General features: G+C 40.1%; 1 protein-coding gene across 1 annotated transcript in view; it reads right to left on the bottom strand.

Moving 5' to 3' along the window:
- Nucleotides 1-5,249, bottom strand: part of CLCF1 (cardiotrophin like cytokine factor 1) — a 200,540-nt gene extending 195,291 nt beyond the window's left edge. The window contains exon 1 of the mRNA XM_063434867.1: nt 5,144-5,249. Within this exon, the coding sequence (XP_063290937.1) occupies nt 5,144-5,159 (16 nt within the window). The 5' untranslated portion in view covers nt 5,160-5,249. The remainder of the gene's footprint in view (nt 1-5,143) is intronic.
- Between the last annotated feature and the right edge of the window lie 14,318 nt (nt 5,250-19,567).

Below are 19,567 nucleotides of genomic sequence, written 5' to 3'. Positions count from 1 at the left end.
GTTGTTCTGTTAGGTCTAATTGTAATTCTTCTGCCCAGCGTGTTGCAAATTTGAGCAGATCAGACTATATTCCTAAAAATACACAAAACATCCAGCTCCACTGCAACACAAGAAAGCAACTACAAACGCATCACACGCTGGCACTACACACCAGCGAAGATACATAAAATACACGGAACAATCCAAGTTCAGTGCTGGAGAGGCCATCATTCAGAGGCTCACCCATCACACATCTGGTGGGAATGCCCAGTCATAACCAGGTTCTGGAAAAGAATACACTCAATCATCCAAATGATCACCAAGACTATAATCCCCTTCACACCAGCACACTTCCTCCTACTTCTCCCACCCTCTTGCCTTAAACAAAAGGATATATTCCTGATAACTCATCTAATTATGGCAGCTGCACAGCTCATATCTAAAAACTGGAAGCAGAGTAACCCACCCTCGACTCGAGAGTGGATACAGAGAGTGGAGAGAATTAGGCAAATGGAAGAAATAACACACACCGTTTCCAGAAACTTCAACAAATTCACTCAGATATGGGAACCATGGAAACCTTCCTCAGATCCAACATAAGACAAGAATAACAGGAGATAGTAAACAGACACTACGCACACAAATATACTAGAAACAATCAACGTGCAACAAACTCAGACTCAGCTCAGGTACCTAGTGCCCCTAGATGCCTGCTGGCCAGCACAATGAGACCTAATTAGATACAATAAATATAGTGAAGAGCCCAAAATAGGGACGCTATCAAACCACACTTACCAACGAATAGACGAGTTAGAAGTGTATTCCACCGAGAAATAATTGTACTCTTAACCATGCCAATTAAAATACTGTACTTGTTGTACTAGGCTACATACGAAGCTATGTAAATTACTTTGTAAATTACTTTGATCATATGCATTTTTGTAATGTTAACACTGTGTTAATCACATTTGTTATAATATGTAAAATAATTGTTACTATATCTGGTAAACTATGCTATACACATAGCGAAAAACTATGCAATTTCGTAATGTTATAATTGTATATGTTACACTTGTTGAAAACTAAAAATAAAAACTTAAATAAAAAAAAAAGTTTCTCATAGTCAGATAAGCTCATCTAAGGTCTATTAATATCAAGAGATAAGCTGGCCTTAAAGGCACACAAACCTAGGCTGAAATGAGACATGTGTCCATCAGTTTCAGCCCTCACATCTGTGCTTTGCTGGTGATTCAAAAGAAGGCAAAAAAACAAAAACAAAAAAACACAGTTTGAAGCACTTCCAATTTTGCAAGAAACTAGGACAAAAAATCCTTCTTGACCCCAGAATGACAGTCAGATTTATCCTTGGATCAAGAAACTGTTACACTACAGTTTAAAATGTTTATCATTGAATATTATGTTTTTGCAAGTATGCATCTAGTTGTTGTTTAAAACAACAAAAATCATTTATAACATATATGAATCTTTGTCATGTGATCGTCCATTTTCTTTTAAACATATATGAAAGATCTAGCATTTGAAATTTTAAAATGTTTACTCCAGGCACATGCAAGGCACAAAGGAGTCGTGCAAAGAGCAGAGTTTATAACACTGATTAACATGTAGCCAAGATGGAGAAACTCCGTTCCAGGAAACAGCTGTGTGGTTTCTAGATTTTATTTTTCAGACTTTACAAATAACATATTTTTGAAACAACACAACCTATGAAATTAAAACTTACCATTTAAATAAATATGAATAAAACTAGTACTAGGTAGTGGTTATTGTGCTTCAAAATAACTGCACACAACATGTGCGTGTTCTAAGATCCAGTCAGGTGAAATGTGTGATAAGAAAGACACAGTGTCTCTTTAACAGGCAGTGTTGAACTTGCATACAAAAAATATTTAATTGGAGATCTAGATGCCGGATAGAATGGAGCCCCTATGATCGTTTCAGTAAGCTCTTCAGGGGCTCAATTCTTGCCGGCATCTATGGTCTGATCTACTATGGTCAATACACTCAGTAAGATTAGAGCCTAATAAGTACATTTCCGGCAACACATTTATTTTTATAAAAATTCAAATATATTTGTTAAATATACGTGTTAAGTAAACATAATTTTAAAAATATTGGAACATGATGGTTCCCTTTAACACCTGGGTCACTTTAGTTTGGGATTTTACAGATTTTCCATTATTAGCAGAGTTAATTTTCAGCTTTTCAGAAAAAATGATCTTGAGTGAGTTGGTCATTTGGCATAGACAACAATAAAATAAAAAAGAAATAATGAGACACGAAGTACTAAAGCCTAGATTTATAGCCAATCAGCTAAAAACTAAAATAACAATGTGTTTTTATAGGCTTGCTACAACTCTTATTTAAGGACCACTATAGTCACTCAGACCACTTCAGCTCAGTTCAGAGAAACTGCTATGTTTACATTGCAGGGTTAATCCAGCCTCTAGTGGCTGTCTTCCTGACAGCCGCTAGAGGCGCTTGTGCGATGCTGAATGTGAAAATTGCATTCAGCGTGCAGAACGTCCATAGGAAAGCATTGAAAAATGCTTTCCAAAGGGCGGTTTTAATGCGCGCGCGGCTCTGGCCGCGCATGCACATTCCGCTCCACTCGGGAGTTGCCGTCAGAGTGTGAGGAGAGGTCACCAGCGCTGAGGGAGCCTGGCACTGGATGAAAGTAAGTAGCTCAAGGGGTTTTAACCTCTTCTGCCCAGTGGGCGGGGGGCCCTGAGGGTGTGGGGACCTAAGGGTTATATAGTGTCAGGAAAACGAGTTTGTTTTCCTGACACTATAGTGATCCTTTAATGAAGTTCCTATAAAATGAATAATGCCCCATTTAGAAATATTTTTTAGGTTCCCCCTCACCAAGCATTTAAAAAAACAAAACAAGTTTTAATATAAGATTTTACTTGTAATCCAGTGTCGGACAAAGCTCCCGGTGCTGAACTTCATGCCCCCTCCTGACGTCATGGCAACCGCAGCGAGGTTCAATCAAATGCTTCTCATAGAGTAGCCATTGATTGGACCGTTTAGCCAGCTCTGAGCCGGCAAGGGGAATGGGATAGGGAATGAGGAGGGAGACAGTGAGAGAGGAGGCAACTTAAAAAAAAATGTTCACGGTGTATAGGGAGGTGGAGAGGACTACAATGAGGGAGAGAGAGGGACAGGGCTGCGTTGAGCTAGACAAGGAAGTAGGGGAAACACAAGACTCAGATTACAGATGACACTGATAACAGACTTAAATTTGCACAGAACTGACATTAGTTACATGCACTATGGGTGTAACTATCCCACGGCACATAAGTAACTCTGTTTAGTGTTTCAAGCTGGAACACTACACATCCAGACTCCTGCCTTCATGACCACTTTAAAAGGCAGGAGTGGTCAAGTATGTGAAGTAATCATTGAAGGGTAATTCTAAGCACAACAACGATGTTGCCTCATTGCAAAGAGCATGGTGCAGAGAGTACCGTGTACCCATTTTCACTGACGAGATTGGCTTATAACTATAAGTTATTAGCAATTTGCTGCCAATCACTATACACAGACCGTTTTCCAAAACTGGGAAAACAGCTGTGTATAAACTGATAACAGTGATGCACTACCTATCCTATACATCTGTTCTGGACAGAAGTTTATGAAATAAGAGCAAATACCAAAGACCATAATGAGAGGCTCCTGGTGAGTCTTTTCCTAGTTAGGGATAAGTCTACCTGGTACTGACATTGGCTGGGAAAATGCAGAAGCATTTGAAACTTTAAAACCTAAATAGTTGTATTATTTATTTTATAGTTTAAAGTATTACCTATATAATGCATTCAAAACTTGGGGCTCGATTTTGACAATTGGATTTCTTTAGTGGTACATGTAGCAACAAACAAGAACGGAAAACAAAGAACTTAAACTAAAACTCGGAAAAGTTTAAAACGGAATAAAACTGAGTAATTTTCAACACAACAAAATCTGATATGGACAGATATTTTCCCTTTCTATACTTGTAAAACGCTGCATAATGCATATGCGCTATATACGCCATAATAATAAATTATGAACCAATTACTAGGAATGAGCTGAAGAGCAGCAAATGTGGAAGAAGAGCAATGGACGGAGTACCTTGGACATGATACAGTAAAATACATAAACATGTGACATAACAGAATGAGGCAAAAGAAGAGTATGTGAATAACAACACAGATTAAGAAGAGAAAAGGTACTACATTGTAATAAAACAGATAAGGACAAAACTATAACTGGAAGAAAATCTGATACAGACCAGATCTCGGACTGAAACAGTACTTCAAGAAATAGAAAGCACACACATTTACAAGACCATAATGTAACAAGCGGTGAAAGGAAGAAGAAAAAAAACTAAATGCAGTGACTTGAAAGAATAGACAGAAAAAGATGAACAAAGCAAGATTGAAATAATTAGCTTGTACAATAGGGTTCTATTAAATTCTGCTTGACAGAGGCCTGCAGTAGTGTGTCCACTAGAGATATGGGAGGAGAGTTTTTAAGATATGTCACAATCTGTCTTTCATATTGACACTTTCTTACAAGTGACCGTCTGAAGAGCTATTCTCATGTTTCACCCTCAAATGACACAAAAGCTACATCCCCCTCTTTCCTCTTTTTTTTTTACCTCTGTTTCCCTTTGTGTCTTGTTAACTTTTCAACTCGTTTCTTCTTTTTAATAAATAAAAAGGTGTGTGTGAAGGGGGGGTCTAATATACATTTTTCAGAGAGTACTATACAAATGCTGGAGGAAGAAAATGTATTTAAAAATAATTAAAAACAAAAACAAAAGAAAGTGGGATGGAAAATTTGGCATGCAGACACAGAGAGGAAACAGGTAGATTGCAACAAGATCCATTGGAATAAAATAGAAACAAGCTATTATGATAAGTAGACAACCTATTTTCAGAGAAGTTAATTTGACAGTAGTACATATTAGTTTAATTTGTTAACGTTTGGGGAAAAGAAAGTAAAAAACAAAACAAAACAAAAAAAAACAGGCAGTTTATGAGGGAGAGTGAAAAGTAGTTAGAAAAAGTGTTGGGATGGAACTACAGAGTGAAACGGCCCAGTCAGAGGAGTAACTGTAAAGAGAGACAGATGGAGGAAATATAGTGTAGTTACTAGGTACCTGTGGTAAGCAGCATGTCTGGGCCCAGGATGGCTAGTGGGTGCTGGTCTCTAATAACCCAGCTAGCTCTATAGTAATCAGTACAGAGAGTGCCATTGCTCTCTTCCACCTTCCTTTAAAAAGCAGACTGGGTGTTCTGTGGGAGGGGGAGGGAGAGGAGGAGAAAGCGAAGGGAAGGAGGGGGGCAGCAGGAATTTTTGGGAGGAAGAGAGAATTGGAGCCTCTCCCCTGACGTCATGTGGGTAACGAGAAAAAAGAGAGGGAGGGAGAGAGAAAGTTATTAAATTCAGGAAAAATCAAAGATTAAGAAAAGTATAAAGAGAAACAAGATGGGTTTGAAGGAGAGAATATGGACTCTAGTCGGCGAATCTAAAACTTTAAGTTCCTTTCCTCGTAGATAATTCCTTACATATGAGATTCTGAAACAGACTCATCTTTAGTTAAAACATGGATAGCAGGAAAGGTTACATTGTAAAACGACTTAATCGAGAGAAATCAATGTTCATTTAATCTAAACTTAGCACGTTAACATATTTCATTAAACAATAAAAGAACACACATGCTCTCTCTGTGAAGAGAGTAGGAAATGTCACATGGCACAAACACCGGGAACCCTTACGAGACATCAGATGCTACTGACAACCGCTGATGTCTGGCCGAGACTGATGATGATTGCAGTTCACAGTGGAATGTGAAAGCTTATAACTCCTAACCTCAACTTCCAGAACTCTGAACCTCGCTTTCAATAACCCCTGGCCTAAGTGTTACTCCAAACATCCTTTCATAACCCTAAACCTCACTTAACTCGTGTAACCTTACGAGTGTAACACACAAAGATACTGTGCAAGTGCAAAACAAGTTTGTTGATCGCACAATGTGGCGCACAAAAAAAAGTGTGCGGAGAGCACGTTAACTCTATAACTCGTATAACCCACAGTTTCACGTTAACCGCCAAACGTAAGGCAAAATATGCAGGAATAATAACGCATGCACACTCCAGATGCTGTTTACATTCGCATGCATGTGTGCAGAGAAAGTAAACATTGCATGTCAGATTATGTGAAGGGTAAAACTCCCTACCTAGCATATCGAGACATGTTAAAAAATAAATACATTAATCAAATTTGGAGCTTAAAAACATAGGAAAGATGGAACTTACAAACCCTGTATTTCACAGAAAGCAGATCATGAGAACTGCAAGGAAAGGAAAGAGAGAGGAAAAAAACAAAAAAACTAAACGTATACATTTGAAACATAGTTCATAATGGGATATACATACAAATACCAAGTATCAGTAACATTTACTTTTTTGTGGGTTTTTTTTTTATTAAAGGCTCACTCAAACAACATATCCTTTCCCAACCCATAGCTCCATAGATTGATTGATTGATTTGAAGGAAGCTTATATACAAAATAATCTGTTGATAGTTCTTAGGAAAGAGCAGGGAACTAAAGTATTTCACTTTTTTTTTTCTGGGGCATGATATTTTTGAGACCCCCTTTCATGCCTCAAAAAAAAAAAAAAAAAGAATTCATAAACATTGGAAATGAGGAGACTCACAAAAAAACCTTGTAAGAAAGCTCAATCGGAAGCAATCAATTTGCTGTATCTCATCTTTCCAAAGAGAATTAATTCCTACCAGATTCGAATCAGCCTTCCAATAAAATGAGTTGAACTCCATTTATCTTTTTGGGGTTAACTACTTTGTTGTTACTATTTTACGATCATTACTTTATACTTATTATTATTAATATAGATTATATGACTTATTATTATTAATATTGTTGAACACTTACATCTTAAACATTGCTTTACATTTTTAGAATGCTAGCATGAAATAGCAAATAATAACAACTGAACGTTAACAGAAACAAGAGTAAGCTCGAATGAGCTTTCAGCACAAGAGGAAGAGGAGTCTAAAAACAGAAGTGAAATAAATACAATGTATGGCCAGACATATGTAAACACATAACTATCACACACATAGCAGCTTGTTGGACATTCTATTCCAAAACCACAGACATTAATGTGTCGTAGGCCACCCTATGCAGCCACCCCCACTCTTCTTCATAGGCTTTCCACAAGATTTTGAATTGTGTCTGTGGGCCAAGCTATGTAGCTGTGCCCACACGGCCAAAAGAGCATTTGTGAAAGGTGTTTTGTAATTTTTAAGTTTTAAGTCCCCTCGAGTTCGTTCATGCTACTATGTACTCATCAACCATGTCTTCGTGAACATCGCTTTCTGCATAGGGGCATAGTTGTTCTGGAAGATGAAAGGGTCTTCCCAAAACTAGAGGCATACAAAAGTTGCTTGGCACCCAGTGTGGATGTGGATGTTGGCAACCCCGAATTGTATACTTTTCTTCACCTTGCTTGTCTCTTTAAACACATTTATCCTTGTGCATCTATTACTCCCCTTAACTCTTGTGTGTTTCTTAACAACTTAACTTTTAAAACCTCATAACCATGACGATTTGCATTTAATTCATGCGTTTAGGTAATGGTATTTTAAATTCATAGTGGATATTGCTCATACATTTATTGAAAATGGTGTTAATTGTGTGTCATTATTTACACAAAAATGTATGTTATTGCCATAGGTTTATTTTGATAACATGTCGCAATGAAAACATTAATAATATCCACCATCAATTTAAAACACCATTACCTAAATGCATGAATTAAATGCAAATCATCATCTTTAGTCATGCATTCAGGTAATGGTATTTTAACCCCTTACAGACCAGACCGTTTTTCAATTTTGTTACCGTTAAGGACCAGGGCTGTTTTTAGATTTTTACGGTGTTTGTGTTTAATTTTCCTCTTACTCATTTACTGTACCCACACATATTATATACTGTTTTCTTGACATTAAATGGTCTTTTTAAAGATACCATTATTTTCATCATATTATATAATTGACTATAAAAAAATTATAATATATGAAAAAATCTGTTACGCATCTACAACCTCCAAAAAACACCCATGCTAAATAGTTTCAAAATTTTGTCTTGAGTTTAGAAATATGTTAACATGTTCTTAGCTTTTTTTTGCAAGTTATAGGGCTATAAGTACAAGTAGGATATTGCTGTTTCATAGAAACATAGAATGTGACGGCAGATAAGAACCATTCGGCCCAATCTAGTCTGCCCAATTTTTAAATACTTTCCCTGGCCTTATCTTATATATAGGATAGCCTTATGCCTATCCCACGCATGCTTAAACTCCTTTACTGTGTTAACCTCTACCACTTCAGCTGGATGGCTATTCCATGCATCCACTACCCTCTCAGTAAAGTAATACTTCCTGATATTATTTTTAAACCTTTGCCCCTCTAATTTAAGACTATGTCCTCTTGTTGTGGTAGTTTTTCTTCTTTTAAATATAGTCCCCCCATTTACTGTGTTGATTCCTTTTATGTATTTAAATGTTTCTATCATATCCCCCCGTCTCATCTTTCCTCCAAGCTATACATGTTAAAATCCTTTATAGAGTTGAGCGGACACCTGGATGTTCGGGTTCGGCGGGTTCGGCGGGTTCGGGCCGAACTTCGAAAAAAAGTCCGGGTTCGGGATCGAACTTGACCCCGAACCCGAACCCCATTGAAGTCAATGGTGGACCCGAACTTTTGGGCACACAAATGGCTCTAAAAAAGTCATGGAAAGGGCTAGAGGGCTGCAAAAGGAAGTAAAATGGGGATAAGAGTAGGACAAGTGCCCTGCAAACAAATGTGGATAGGGAAATCACTTAAAATAACATAAAAATGAAAAATAATCCGATCCTATTCATTGCCGCGGCTGCATCTTGCAGCCGCTTAGTAGATAGCTCCCTAATTCCCACGGTATCAGGGAGCTATCTACCAAAAGGCTGAAAGACCTAAATTGGTCTTTAAGCCACATTTACTAATTCCGTGAGTAGGGGCATGATATTTAGGGCCTCCACCCACCGCTCAGGGGTGGGGGCCGTGGGGAAGGACATTAGGTCCCCCCTTATTGGTATTTAGGGCCCCCACCCGCCGCTCAGGGCAATAGGTCCCCCTTTAGTTTAAAAGCCCCCACTCGCGCGTCGCGAGTTGGGGCTCAGGAGGGGGGAATGTTTTTTTTTTTTTTTTTTTTTAACAGTGAGCAGCCACAGGCTGTTCACTGTTTAATAGACATGCATAATTTAATAATACTAAGTAACCAGCTTATATAGAGGCTGAGTCACATGCTGCACTGGCCAATCACAGCCATGCCATTAGTAGGCATGGCTGTGATCGCTTCTAAGGGCACATGAGTCAAACGCTTGTTGATTGGCTGCCCTGCAGCCTTTCAAAACGTGCCATTAAATCGCCGAAGACCAAACTCCAACCCGAACATGCAGTGATATGTCCGTGTTCAAGTCCGGGGTCCAGACATCGTAATGTTCGGTATGAACCCAAACTTAACAGTTCGAGTTCGCTCAACTCTAATCCTTTAACCTTTCCTTGTAAGTTTTATCCTGCAATCCATGAACCAGTTTAGAAGCCCTTCTCTGAACTCTCTCTAAAGTATCAATATCCTTCTGAAGATACGTTCTCCAGTACTGCGTACGATACTCCAAGTGAGGTCTCACCAGTGTTCTGTACAATGGCATGAGCACTTCCCTCTTTCTACTGCATCCTGCTAGCATTTCCTGCTGCTCTATTACATTGTCTGCTTACCTTTAAGTCATCTGAAATAATTACCCCTAAATCAGATGTTGAGTTTAGGACTCTATCAAATATTCTGTACTCTGCCCTTGGGTTTTTACGTCCAAGATGCATTATCTTGCACTTATCCATATTAAATGTCACCTGCCACAACTCTGAACATTTTTCTAGTTTACCTAAATAATTTGCCATTTGGCTTATCCCTCCTAGGACATCAACCATGTTACATATCTTAGTATCATCAGTTAAAATACATACCTTACCATCAAGACCTTCTGCAATATCACTAATACAAATATATATTTTAAAATTGATCAATAGTGACATTGCAACACTGTTATCTGTCTTAAATGCACACCGCACAAAGTTAGCATTTATATTTGTTTGTGTGTTAAATATGCAAAAAACAATTATGAACGCTAACTTTGGCCAGTTTTTGTGACTAAGTGGCTACTAAAAAAGACTGTATATAAACAAAAACCACATAGAGAGACAATTTAATAGTCACAAAAAGCCAGGTGCAAACCATATAAGCACTCCCTCAAGTGTTTAAATATAAAGATCCATATATAATACAGAATGCACATTATAACAACCACAGTTATCAAGTACAAAACTTTAATAAGTAGGCAAATAACAATTAATAACAAAAAAAGCGAAGTAACAAAATTAGGTTAATAGTAATCAAGAGTAATTTACCCAAATCTTTCAAGCCTCAATGCAGAAACACAGGTCACCAACTCCCCCAACTTCCCAAATGTTTCAGAACCAACAGGTACCCTTGATAAAGGCAAAACGTGGCGAACGTTTGGTGCCAAAACGTTGGGGGAGTTGGTGACTTGTGTTTCTACCTTGAGGCTTGAAAGATTTGGGTAAATTACTCTTGAGGCAGGGGAGGAAGATATACAAGGAGAAGACGCTACTAACTAACACTACCCAAATAATCAATCTATCAGACCGTACCCGAAGTCTTCACGAAACAAATGTCCTTAAAAAAGGTTTATCATTTGTTCCCATTCCAGCATACAATAAATGTATATGGATTAAAGACGTACATCTATTGTTAGAAAATTGGCCGTGTAAATATCACCAACTTCAGATCACCAACGAAAGGAAAGCCAAAGATCTGGGACTATCAGATAGAGATGATGATGGTCTGATGACCCTTGTATCTCTACTAGAAGAAAATGATCCCACTATTATCCAAAGCCAGACACACCTCAAACCAAAAAGTCGCTTTACACCTAATATAGGTAGTTTTAGAAATATTGAATTATTTCTGGATGCAGTCAAGTTTGAAATTGAAAGTGTTAAATCGCCGAACACCAAACTCCAACCCGAACATGCAGTGATATGTCCGTGTTCAAGTCCGGGGTCCAAACATCGTAATGTTCGGTATGAACCCAAACTTAACAGTTCGAGTTCGCTCAACTCTAATCCTTTAACCTTTCCTTGTAAGTTTTATCCTGCAATCCATGAACCAGTTTAGAAGCCCTTCTCTGAACTCTCTCTCTAAAGTATCAATATCCTTCTGACGATACGTTCTCCAGTACTGCGTACGATACTCCAAGTGAGGTCTCACCAGTGTTCTGTACAATGGCATGAGCACTTCCCTCTTTCTACTGCATTCTGCTAGCATTTCCTGCTGCTCTATTACATTGTCTGCTTACCTTTAAGTCATCTGAAATAATTACCCCTAAATCAGATGTTGAGTTTAGGACTCTATCAAATATTCTGTACTCTGCCCTTGGGTTTTTACGTCCAAGATGCATTATCTTGCACTTATCCATATTAAATGTCACCTGCCACAACTCTGAACATTTTTCTAGTTTACCTAAATAATTTGCCATTTGGCTTATCCCTCCTAGGACATCAACCATGTTACATATCTTAGTATCATCAGTTAAAATACATACCTTACCATCAAGACCTTCTGCAATATCACTAATAAAAATATATATTTTAAAATTGATCAATAGTGACATTGCAACACTGTTATCTGTCTCAAATGCACACCTCACAAAGTTAGCATTTATATTTGTTTGTGTGTTAAATATGCAAAAAACAATTATGAACGCTAACTTTGGCCAGTTTTTGTGACTAAGTGGCTACTAAAAAAGACTGTATATAAACAAAAACCACATAGAGAGACAATTTAATAGTCACAAAAAGCCAGGTGCTAACTATATAAGCACTCCCTCAAGTGTTTAAATATAAAGATCCATATATAATACAGAATGCACATTATAACAACCACAGTTATCAAGTACAAAACTTTAATAAGTAGGCAAATAACAATTAATAACAAAAAAAGCGAAGTAACAAAATGAGGTTAATAGTAATCAAGAGTAATTTACCCAAATCTTTCAAGCCTCAATGCAGAAACACAGGTCACCAACTCCCCCAACTTCCCAAATGTTTCAGAACCAACAGGTACCCTTGATAAAGGCAAAACGTGGCGAACGTTTGGTGCCAAAACGTTGGGGGAGTTGGTGACTTGTGTTTCTGCCTTGAGGCTTGAAAGATTTGGGTAAATTACTCCTGAGGCAGGGGAGGAAGATATACAAGGAGAAGATGCTACTAACTAACACTACCCAAATAATCAATTTATCAGACCGTACCCTAAGTCTTCACGAAACAAATGTCCTTAAAAAAGGTTTATCATTTGTTCCCATTCCAGCATACAATAAATGTATATGGATTAAAGACGTACATCTATTGTTAGAAAATTGGCCCTGTGTAAATATCACCAACTTCAGATCACCAACGAAAGGAAAGCCAAAGATCTGGGACTATCAGATAGAGATGATGATGGTCTGATGACCCTAGTATCTCTACAAGAAGAAAATGATCCCACTATCATCCAAAGCCAGACACACCTCAAACCAAAAAGTCGCTTTACACCTAATATAGGTAGTTTTAGAAATATTGAATTATTTCTGGATGCAGTCAAGTTTGAAATTGAAAGTGTTAAGAGTGTGGATCTTATCCAAATATGAATCTTACCAAACACGAAAACAAGGTCCTTCATTCCCTCAAGGATGATAGGGAAATTACCAGCAGATAAGGGTTGGAATATAGTCATGAACTCAACCAATTACCGTATATACTCGAGTATAAGCCGAGTTTTTTAGCACATTTTTTGTGCTGAAAAACCCCAACTCGGCTTATACTCGAGTCATAGTCTGTATTATGGCAATTTGCATTGCCATAATACAGACTGGGGGAGAGGGGGCTGGCAGAGCTGTACTTACCTTTCCTGCAGCTCCTGTCAGCTCTCTCCTCCTCCGCGCCGTCCGTTCAGCACCTCGGTCAGCTCCCAGTGTAAATCTCGCGAGAGCCGCGGCTCTCGCGAGACTTACACTGGGAGCTGACAGAGGGAGCTGCACAGACCGCGCGGAGGAGGAGAGAGCTGACAGGAGCTGCAGGAAAGGTAAGTACAGCTCTGCCAGCCCCCTCTCCCCCCACTGAACTGCCAATCCCACTGGACCACCAGGGAAGGAGCCCCCCTCCCTGCCATGTATCAAGCAGGGAGGGGGGCCGAAAATTTTTTTTTTAGTAATAATAAAAAATAAAAAAAAAGTAAATAAAAAATAATAATACAAAAATAATAATAATTAAATTAAACAAATAAAAATAATAATAAATAATAATAAAAAAAACAATTAAAATAATAATAATAAAAAAAATCCCATCCCCCACCAAGGCTCTGCAACACACACACACACACACCACTCATACACACACACACACCACTCATACACACACACACACCACTCATACACACACACACACACACTGCATTCATACACACACACACAGCATTCATACACACACACTGCATTCATACACACACACTGCATTCATACACTCACACTGCACTCATACACACGCTGCATTCATACACACGCTGCACTCATACACACACACTGCATTCATACACTCACACTGCATTCATACACACACACTGCATTCATACACACACACTGCACTCATACACACACACTGCATTCATACACACACACTGCATTCACACACACACACTGCATTCACACACACACACTGCATTCATACACACGCTGCACTCATACCCACACGCTGCACTCATACCCACACGCTGCACTCATACCCACGCTGCATTCATACACTCACGCTGCATTCATACACTCACTGCATTCATACACTCACACTGCATTCATACACTCACACTGCATTCATACACACACACTGCATGCATACACACACACTGCATTCATACACACGCTGCACTCATATCCACACGCTGCACTCATATCCACACGCTGCATTCATACACTCACTGCATTCATACACTCACACTGCATTCATACACTCACACTGCATTCATACACACACACTGCATTCATTATACACACACTGTAAATAAATATTCAATTAATTTATTTTTTTTAGGATCTAATTTTATTTAGAAATTTACCAGTAGCTGCTGCATTTCTCACCCTAGTCTTATACTCGAGTCAATAAGTTTTCCCAGTTTTTTGGGGTAAAATTAGGGGCCTCGGCTTATATTCGGGTCGGCTTATACTCGAGTATATACGGTATGTTAAAATGGCCCTTAAAATACTCGATGACGAAGAGACATATTGTGTTTTGAAATCAGACCCCACAAATTTATTTTTGGAAGAGTATAAACAGATTTTGAATATGAGTCGTAGCAGGGGGTTGCTGTCCAGGAAAGAATATAAATTTGTCCTTAACAGGAACCCAAGGATAGCAACCTTCTACTGCCTACCAAAGGTACACAAAAACAAGTTGGACTCTCCGGGACGCCCAAAAGTGTCAGGTGTAAATAACCTGACAAAAATGGGAGTATCTACTTTTACAAAATCCTACATTCACATGTAGAATCACTACCATCTTTTATACAGGATAAAAGTAGACCCTAGCACTTCTTTCGAATTTGACGCTTCCTGACCAGTAACTCTTTGTAGTCTGGATGTGGAAGCTCTCTACTCCTCTATACCCCATGAGGGAAGAATACAACACATCCGGCATTACCTGGAAAAAAGAGGAATAGACTACCAACCACACTCTGAGTTCACTTTGGAACTATTAAGATTCATCCTAACACAATTATTTCCTCTTTAATGAAGTTCTACCACCAGGTGCGGGGAACAGCGATGGGGACGGCTTGTGCCCCATCATATGCAAACCTTCACCTGGGCTGGTGGGAGGAAACCATCATCAGATCTGACAAATTTTCATCCTTTACACCCCTGATACATCTATGGGCAAGATACATAGATGATATTCTAATCGTATAGATGGGTACATCTGATGACTTTGACTTATTTGTGGCTCTTCTTAACAAAAATGACCTTAACTTAAGGTTCACTTCAGAATTCGGTGGGAAAACCCTTAACTTCTTGGATTTGATGGTTTCTATTGAAAAACAATCTACACTTTTAAAAAAACCAACAGCCTTCTATACTGGGACAGTGTCCATCCGAAGCCATTGAGACAAGGCATACCTATTGGATAATATCTCAGGGCTCGCAGGAACTGTAGTACAATTCAAGACTTTAAAACTCAAGCTGACATCCTGAGACAACAGTTTAAAGACAAGGGTTATCCCAATAGATGCATAAAGAGAGAGCTCTAGAGGCAGACAGAGATACCCTACTAAGCAAGAAGAAACCAGTAACACCTAATAACCCTCCTCCACGTATGATTGCAACATACGATGCAGGATGGGATTGTCAAGATTACTGTTTGATCCAGCATGTAGAACTGTATAGCACGGATGACAAATAAGTAACGTATTACCGGTCCTTAGAATGGCCGGATTTAACGTACATAGAATAGTCAAAATACAAGCCGAGGTCAGGGAACACAGAAAGGGACGCAGTGATGAGGAAAGACAGGAGTCAGGATACCAGAATATAGAGAAGTCAATAAACAAAGCCAAAGTAAAAAAACAGGTAGAAAACTAATAACAGGAACGCGCTCTCGGACAACCACAAGGGAAACCACGACAGGGCACCGAGCAGGATGAGAACTGGGCCTAAATACCCCTCCTTTAGTTCTGATAGGCTGTAACCGGCCTTTGACCCCAAAGTAAGTTACCAGGCTTCATTTGCATAATTGCTGCTCAGCATTAACCCTTCTGTGGATTAGCTTGCTTCTCGGCACAACTTTTCCTGTGTTGACAGTAAATTTCATTAACCACATTTCTATAAGCGGATGAATACGTGACATTACCCCCCACCTGAAGAACGCCCACCGGGCGGGCAGGACCAGGCTTGAGAGGAAATTTGGCGTGAAAAGCGCGGATCTTACGGCCCGCATGCAGGTCAGGAGCCGAAACCCAAGAACGATCAGAAGGACCGTAACCTTTCCAAACAACCAAGTACTGTAAAGTTCCCCGAGAAAACCTAGAATCCACGATAGAACATACCTCATACTCCTCCTGACCACCCACCACCACCGGAGGGGGAGGAACACAAGGAACAGTATATCTATTGCAGACAAGAGGTTTGAGTAAGGACACATGAAAAGTGTTGGGAATCCCTAAAGATGCAGGAAGAGCCAGAGAGCAAGACACTGGATTGATCCTACGAAGCACTCTATAGGGATCAAGGAATCTGGGGGCAAAGTTCATGCTAGGGACCTTAGGCTTGATGTTGCGAGATGACAACCAAACCCGGTCCCCCACTTGGTACACCGGTTTGGCACTCCTACGCTTATCAGCAAAATGTTTGAAGCGTTCAGCAGCAGCCCCTAGAGCAGTTTGAACCTTAACCCAGGTATCCCGAATGGAGGCCAGACGCTCATCCAGAGCAGGAATGGCAGTATCAGAAAATACCGCAGGGAGAACCGTAGGATGCCTACCATTATTGACAAAAAATGGACTTTGCCCAGAGGAGTCATGAACAGCATTGTTTCTAGCGAACTCGGCCCACGGGAGTAGTTCGGACCAATTGTCCTGTGTGCTATTAATAAAACAACGCAAATAAACTTCTAATGACTGGTTAGCCCTCTCAGCTGTACCATTGGTCTGTGGATGGTAGGAGGAGGAGAAGGAGAGATCAATCCCCAATTGTTTACTGAACGCCCTCCAGAACCTGGACACAAACTGAGAGCCCCTATCAGACACAATATTGTGAGGGATGCCATGCAAACGGACAATTTCACGTATGAAAATTAGGACCAATTCTTGCAAAGATGGCAACTTCTTCAGAGGAATGAAGTGAGCCATCTTAGAAAATCGGTCTACAACCATGAGAATAGTAGTGAACCCAGCAGAGCTAGGAAGCTCAACAATAAAGTCCATGGATAAGTGGGACCATGGAATCTCAGGAACAGGAAGAGGCTGCAACAGGCCACAAGGAAGTGCGTGAGTCACCTTAGAAACTGCACACACAGAACATGCCTGCACATACTCCTTTACATCTTTCCTGAGTGAATCCCACCAAAATGATCTAGTGATCGCGGCAGTGGACGTATTGATGCCCGGGTGTCCAGCAGTTATATTGTCATGGAACACTTTCATGATATTAACCCTTTCACATAGGGGAACGAACAGTTTATCACACGGTTTACCACTAGGCGCCTGAGGCTGGGCCTCCAGTATGGTGCAAAGCAGTGGAGAAGACAATGAGAGGACAGTAGTAGCAATTAATACACTCTGGTGGAATAATAGGAGATGTCACCTGTTCTGGAGCTGACTCATCTTATCAAATTGCCTGGGCAAGGCATCAGCCTTGGTATTTTTAGAACCAGGTCTATAAGTAATGAGAAAGTTAAAACGTGAAAGGAACAGTGACCATCTAGCCTGTCTGGAAGACAAACGTTTGTATATATGCCAGATTTTTGTGGTCGGTTATGATCAACAAGGGGTCCTTGGAACCCTCCAAAAGATGTCGCCACTCCTTGAGGGCAAGAATAATGGCCAACAGTTCTCTATTGCCAATATCGTAGTTGCGCTCAGCAGGAGACATCTTTCTGGAGAAGTAGCCACAAGGATGTAATGGTGTTCCCTGGCTTTCTCTCTGAGAGAGAACAGTCCCTACCCCTGTCTCGGATGCATCAACCTCCAATATAAAAGGTTTACTGGTGTCGGGATGTTTTAGTATGTCCGCAGAGGCAAATCTTTGTTTAAGAGTCTCAAAAGCATTCACAGCCTCTTTGGACCATACCGTGCTACTAACCCCTTTGCGAGTCATATTAGTGATTGGGGTTATTACAGAAGAAAATCCCTTGATGAATCTTCTGTAATAGTTGGCAAAACCAATAAACTTTTGAATGGCTTTTAAACCAGAGGGTAATGGCCAGTGTAGTACAGCCTCTAGTTTTTTAGTATCCATTTGAAATCCCGATGCAGAGATGTTGTAACCCAAAAAGTGGACTTCAGGCTGGTCAAATATGCACTTTTCTAATTTACAATAAAGTTTATTTTTCAACAATGTCTGCAGAACCTGTTTCACATGGGAGTGGTGAGTTTGAAGATCAGGGGAATACACCAAAATATCGTCCAAATAAACCAAGACAAATGAGTAAATTAATTCCCTGAGTACATCATTTATAAAGTCTTGGAATACGGCCGGGGCGTTGCATAACCCAAATGGCATTACCAGATACCGTATTTATCGGCGTATAACACGCACTTTTTCTCCTTGAAAATAGGGGGCAAATGATGTGTGCGTGTTATACGCCGATATACATATTTTTCGCTCCATAAGACGCACTTTTTGAGGGGAAATGTTTGTGCGTCTTATGGAGCGAATGTGAAGGTTTACTTACCTGTCTTGAAGCGTGGGCCGGTGTTCAGCACGCACCGCGGTACTGGAACTTCAATTTCAGGTTCCGTTTTCCGGCGGGACTGAAAGTAAGTTCCGGAAACCGGAACCTGAAATTTAAGTTCCTGTACTGCGGTGCACGCTGTGAAGCCGGCCCACGCTTCAAGACAGGTAAGTAATTATGGGACAAGGGGAGGGAAAGTGCACTATGGGACAAGGGGAGGGGGGGAGCACTATGGGAGGGGGTGGAAAATACTATGGGAGGGGGGGGAGAATACTATGGAAAGGGGGGGAACACTATGGGATGAGGGTGGGGGAACACTATGGGAGGGGGAGAGAATACTATGGGAGGGGGGGAAATTTCCTTCTTAAAAGAGATAAGGCATAAACTGCCCCCTTAAATGGCATAGCGCCTGGAAACAGGTTAATGGCACAGTCATATGCTCCGTGGGGAGGCAATACATCGGATCGGTGTTTAACCTTGTTAAACACCTCCTGAAGTTCTCGATATTGTATGGGAACTCCAGGAGTTTGGGGAGTGGTAGTGTTCAATAGTACCCAATCTCTTTAGTACTGGTTTTATACATCTCCCCATACACTCTTTACCCCATTCTAATATCTCCCCATTAGCCCAGTCAATATAGGGATTGTGCTTACTCAGCCACGGAAACCCTAATATGATAGGACATGATGGAGAAGTAATAACCTGAAACGTCATCTCCTCCCTATGGGAGGCCCCAATAGGGATCGTAATAGGGACAGTTTCGTGGGTTATAAGCGGTTGTGTGAGTGGTCTACTATCAATAGCCTCTACAGCTAGCGTTGTAGGTCTCTCCCTGACCGGTATCTCATTACCCCTAATAAACTGGACATCAATAAAATTTCCAGCAGCACCTGAGTCCATTAGGGCACTGCAAGAAAACTTCTTGTTATCAAGGGAAATAGATACCTCAAGGAGGAATCTACTTTTGTTTTTG

This window comes from Pelobates fuscus, chromosome 10 (genome assembly GCF_036172605.1).
Source record: "Pelobates fuscus isolate aPelFus1 chromosome 10, aPelFus1.pri, whole genome shotgun sequence".
NCBI classification, from domain to species: Eukaryota; Metazoa; Chordata; class Amphibia; order Anura; family Pelobatidae; genus Pelobates; species Pelobates fuscus.
Note: the sequence above shows the minus strand (reverse complement) of the source record. Positions and strands in the feature narration are given on the sequence as shown.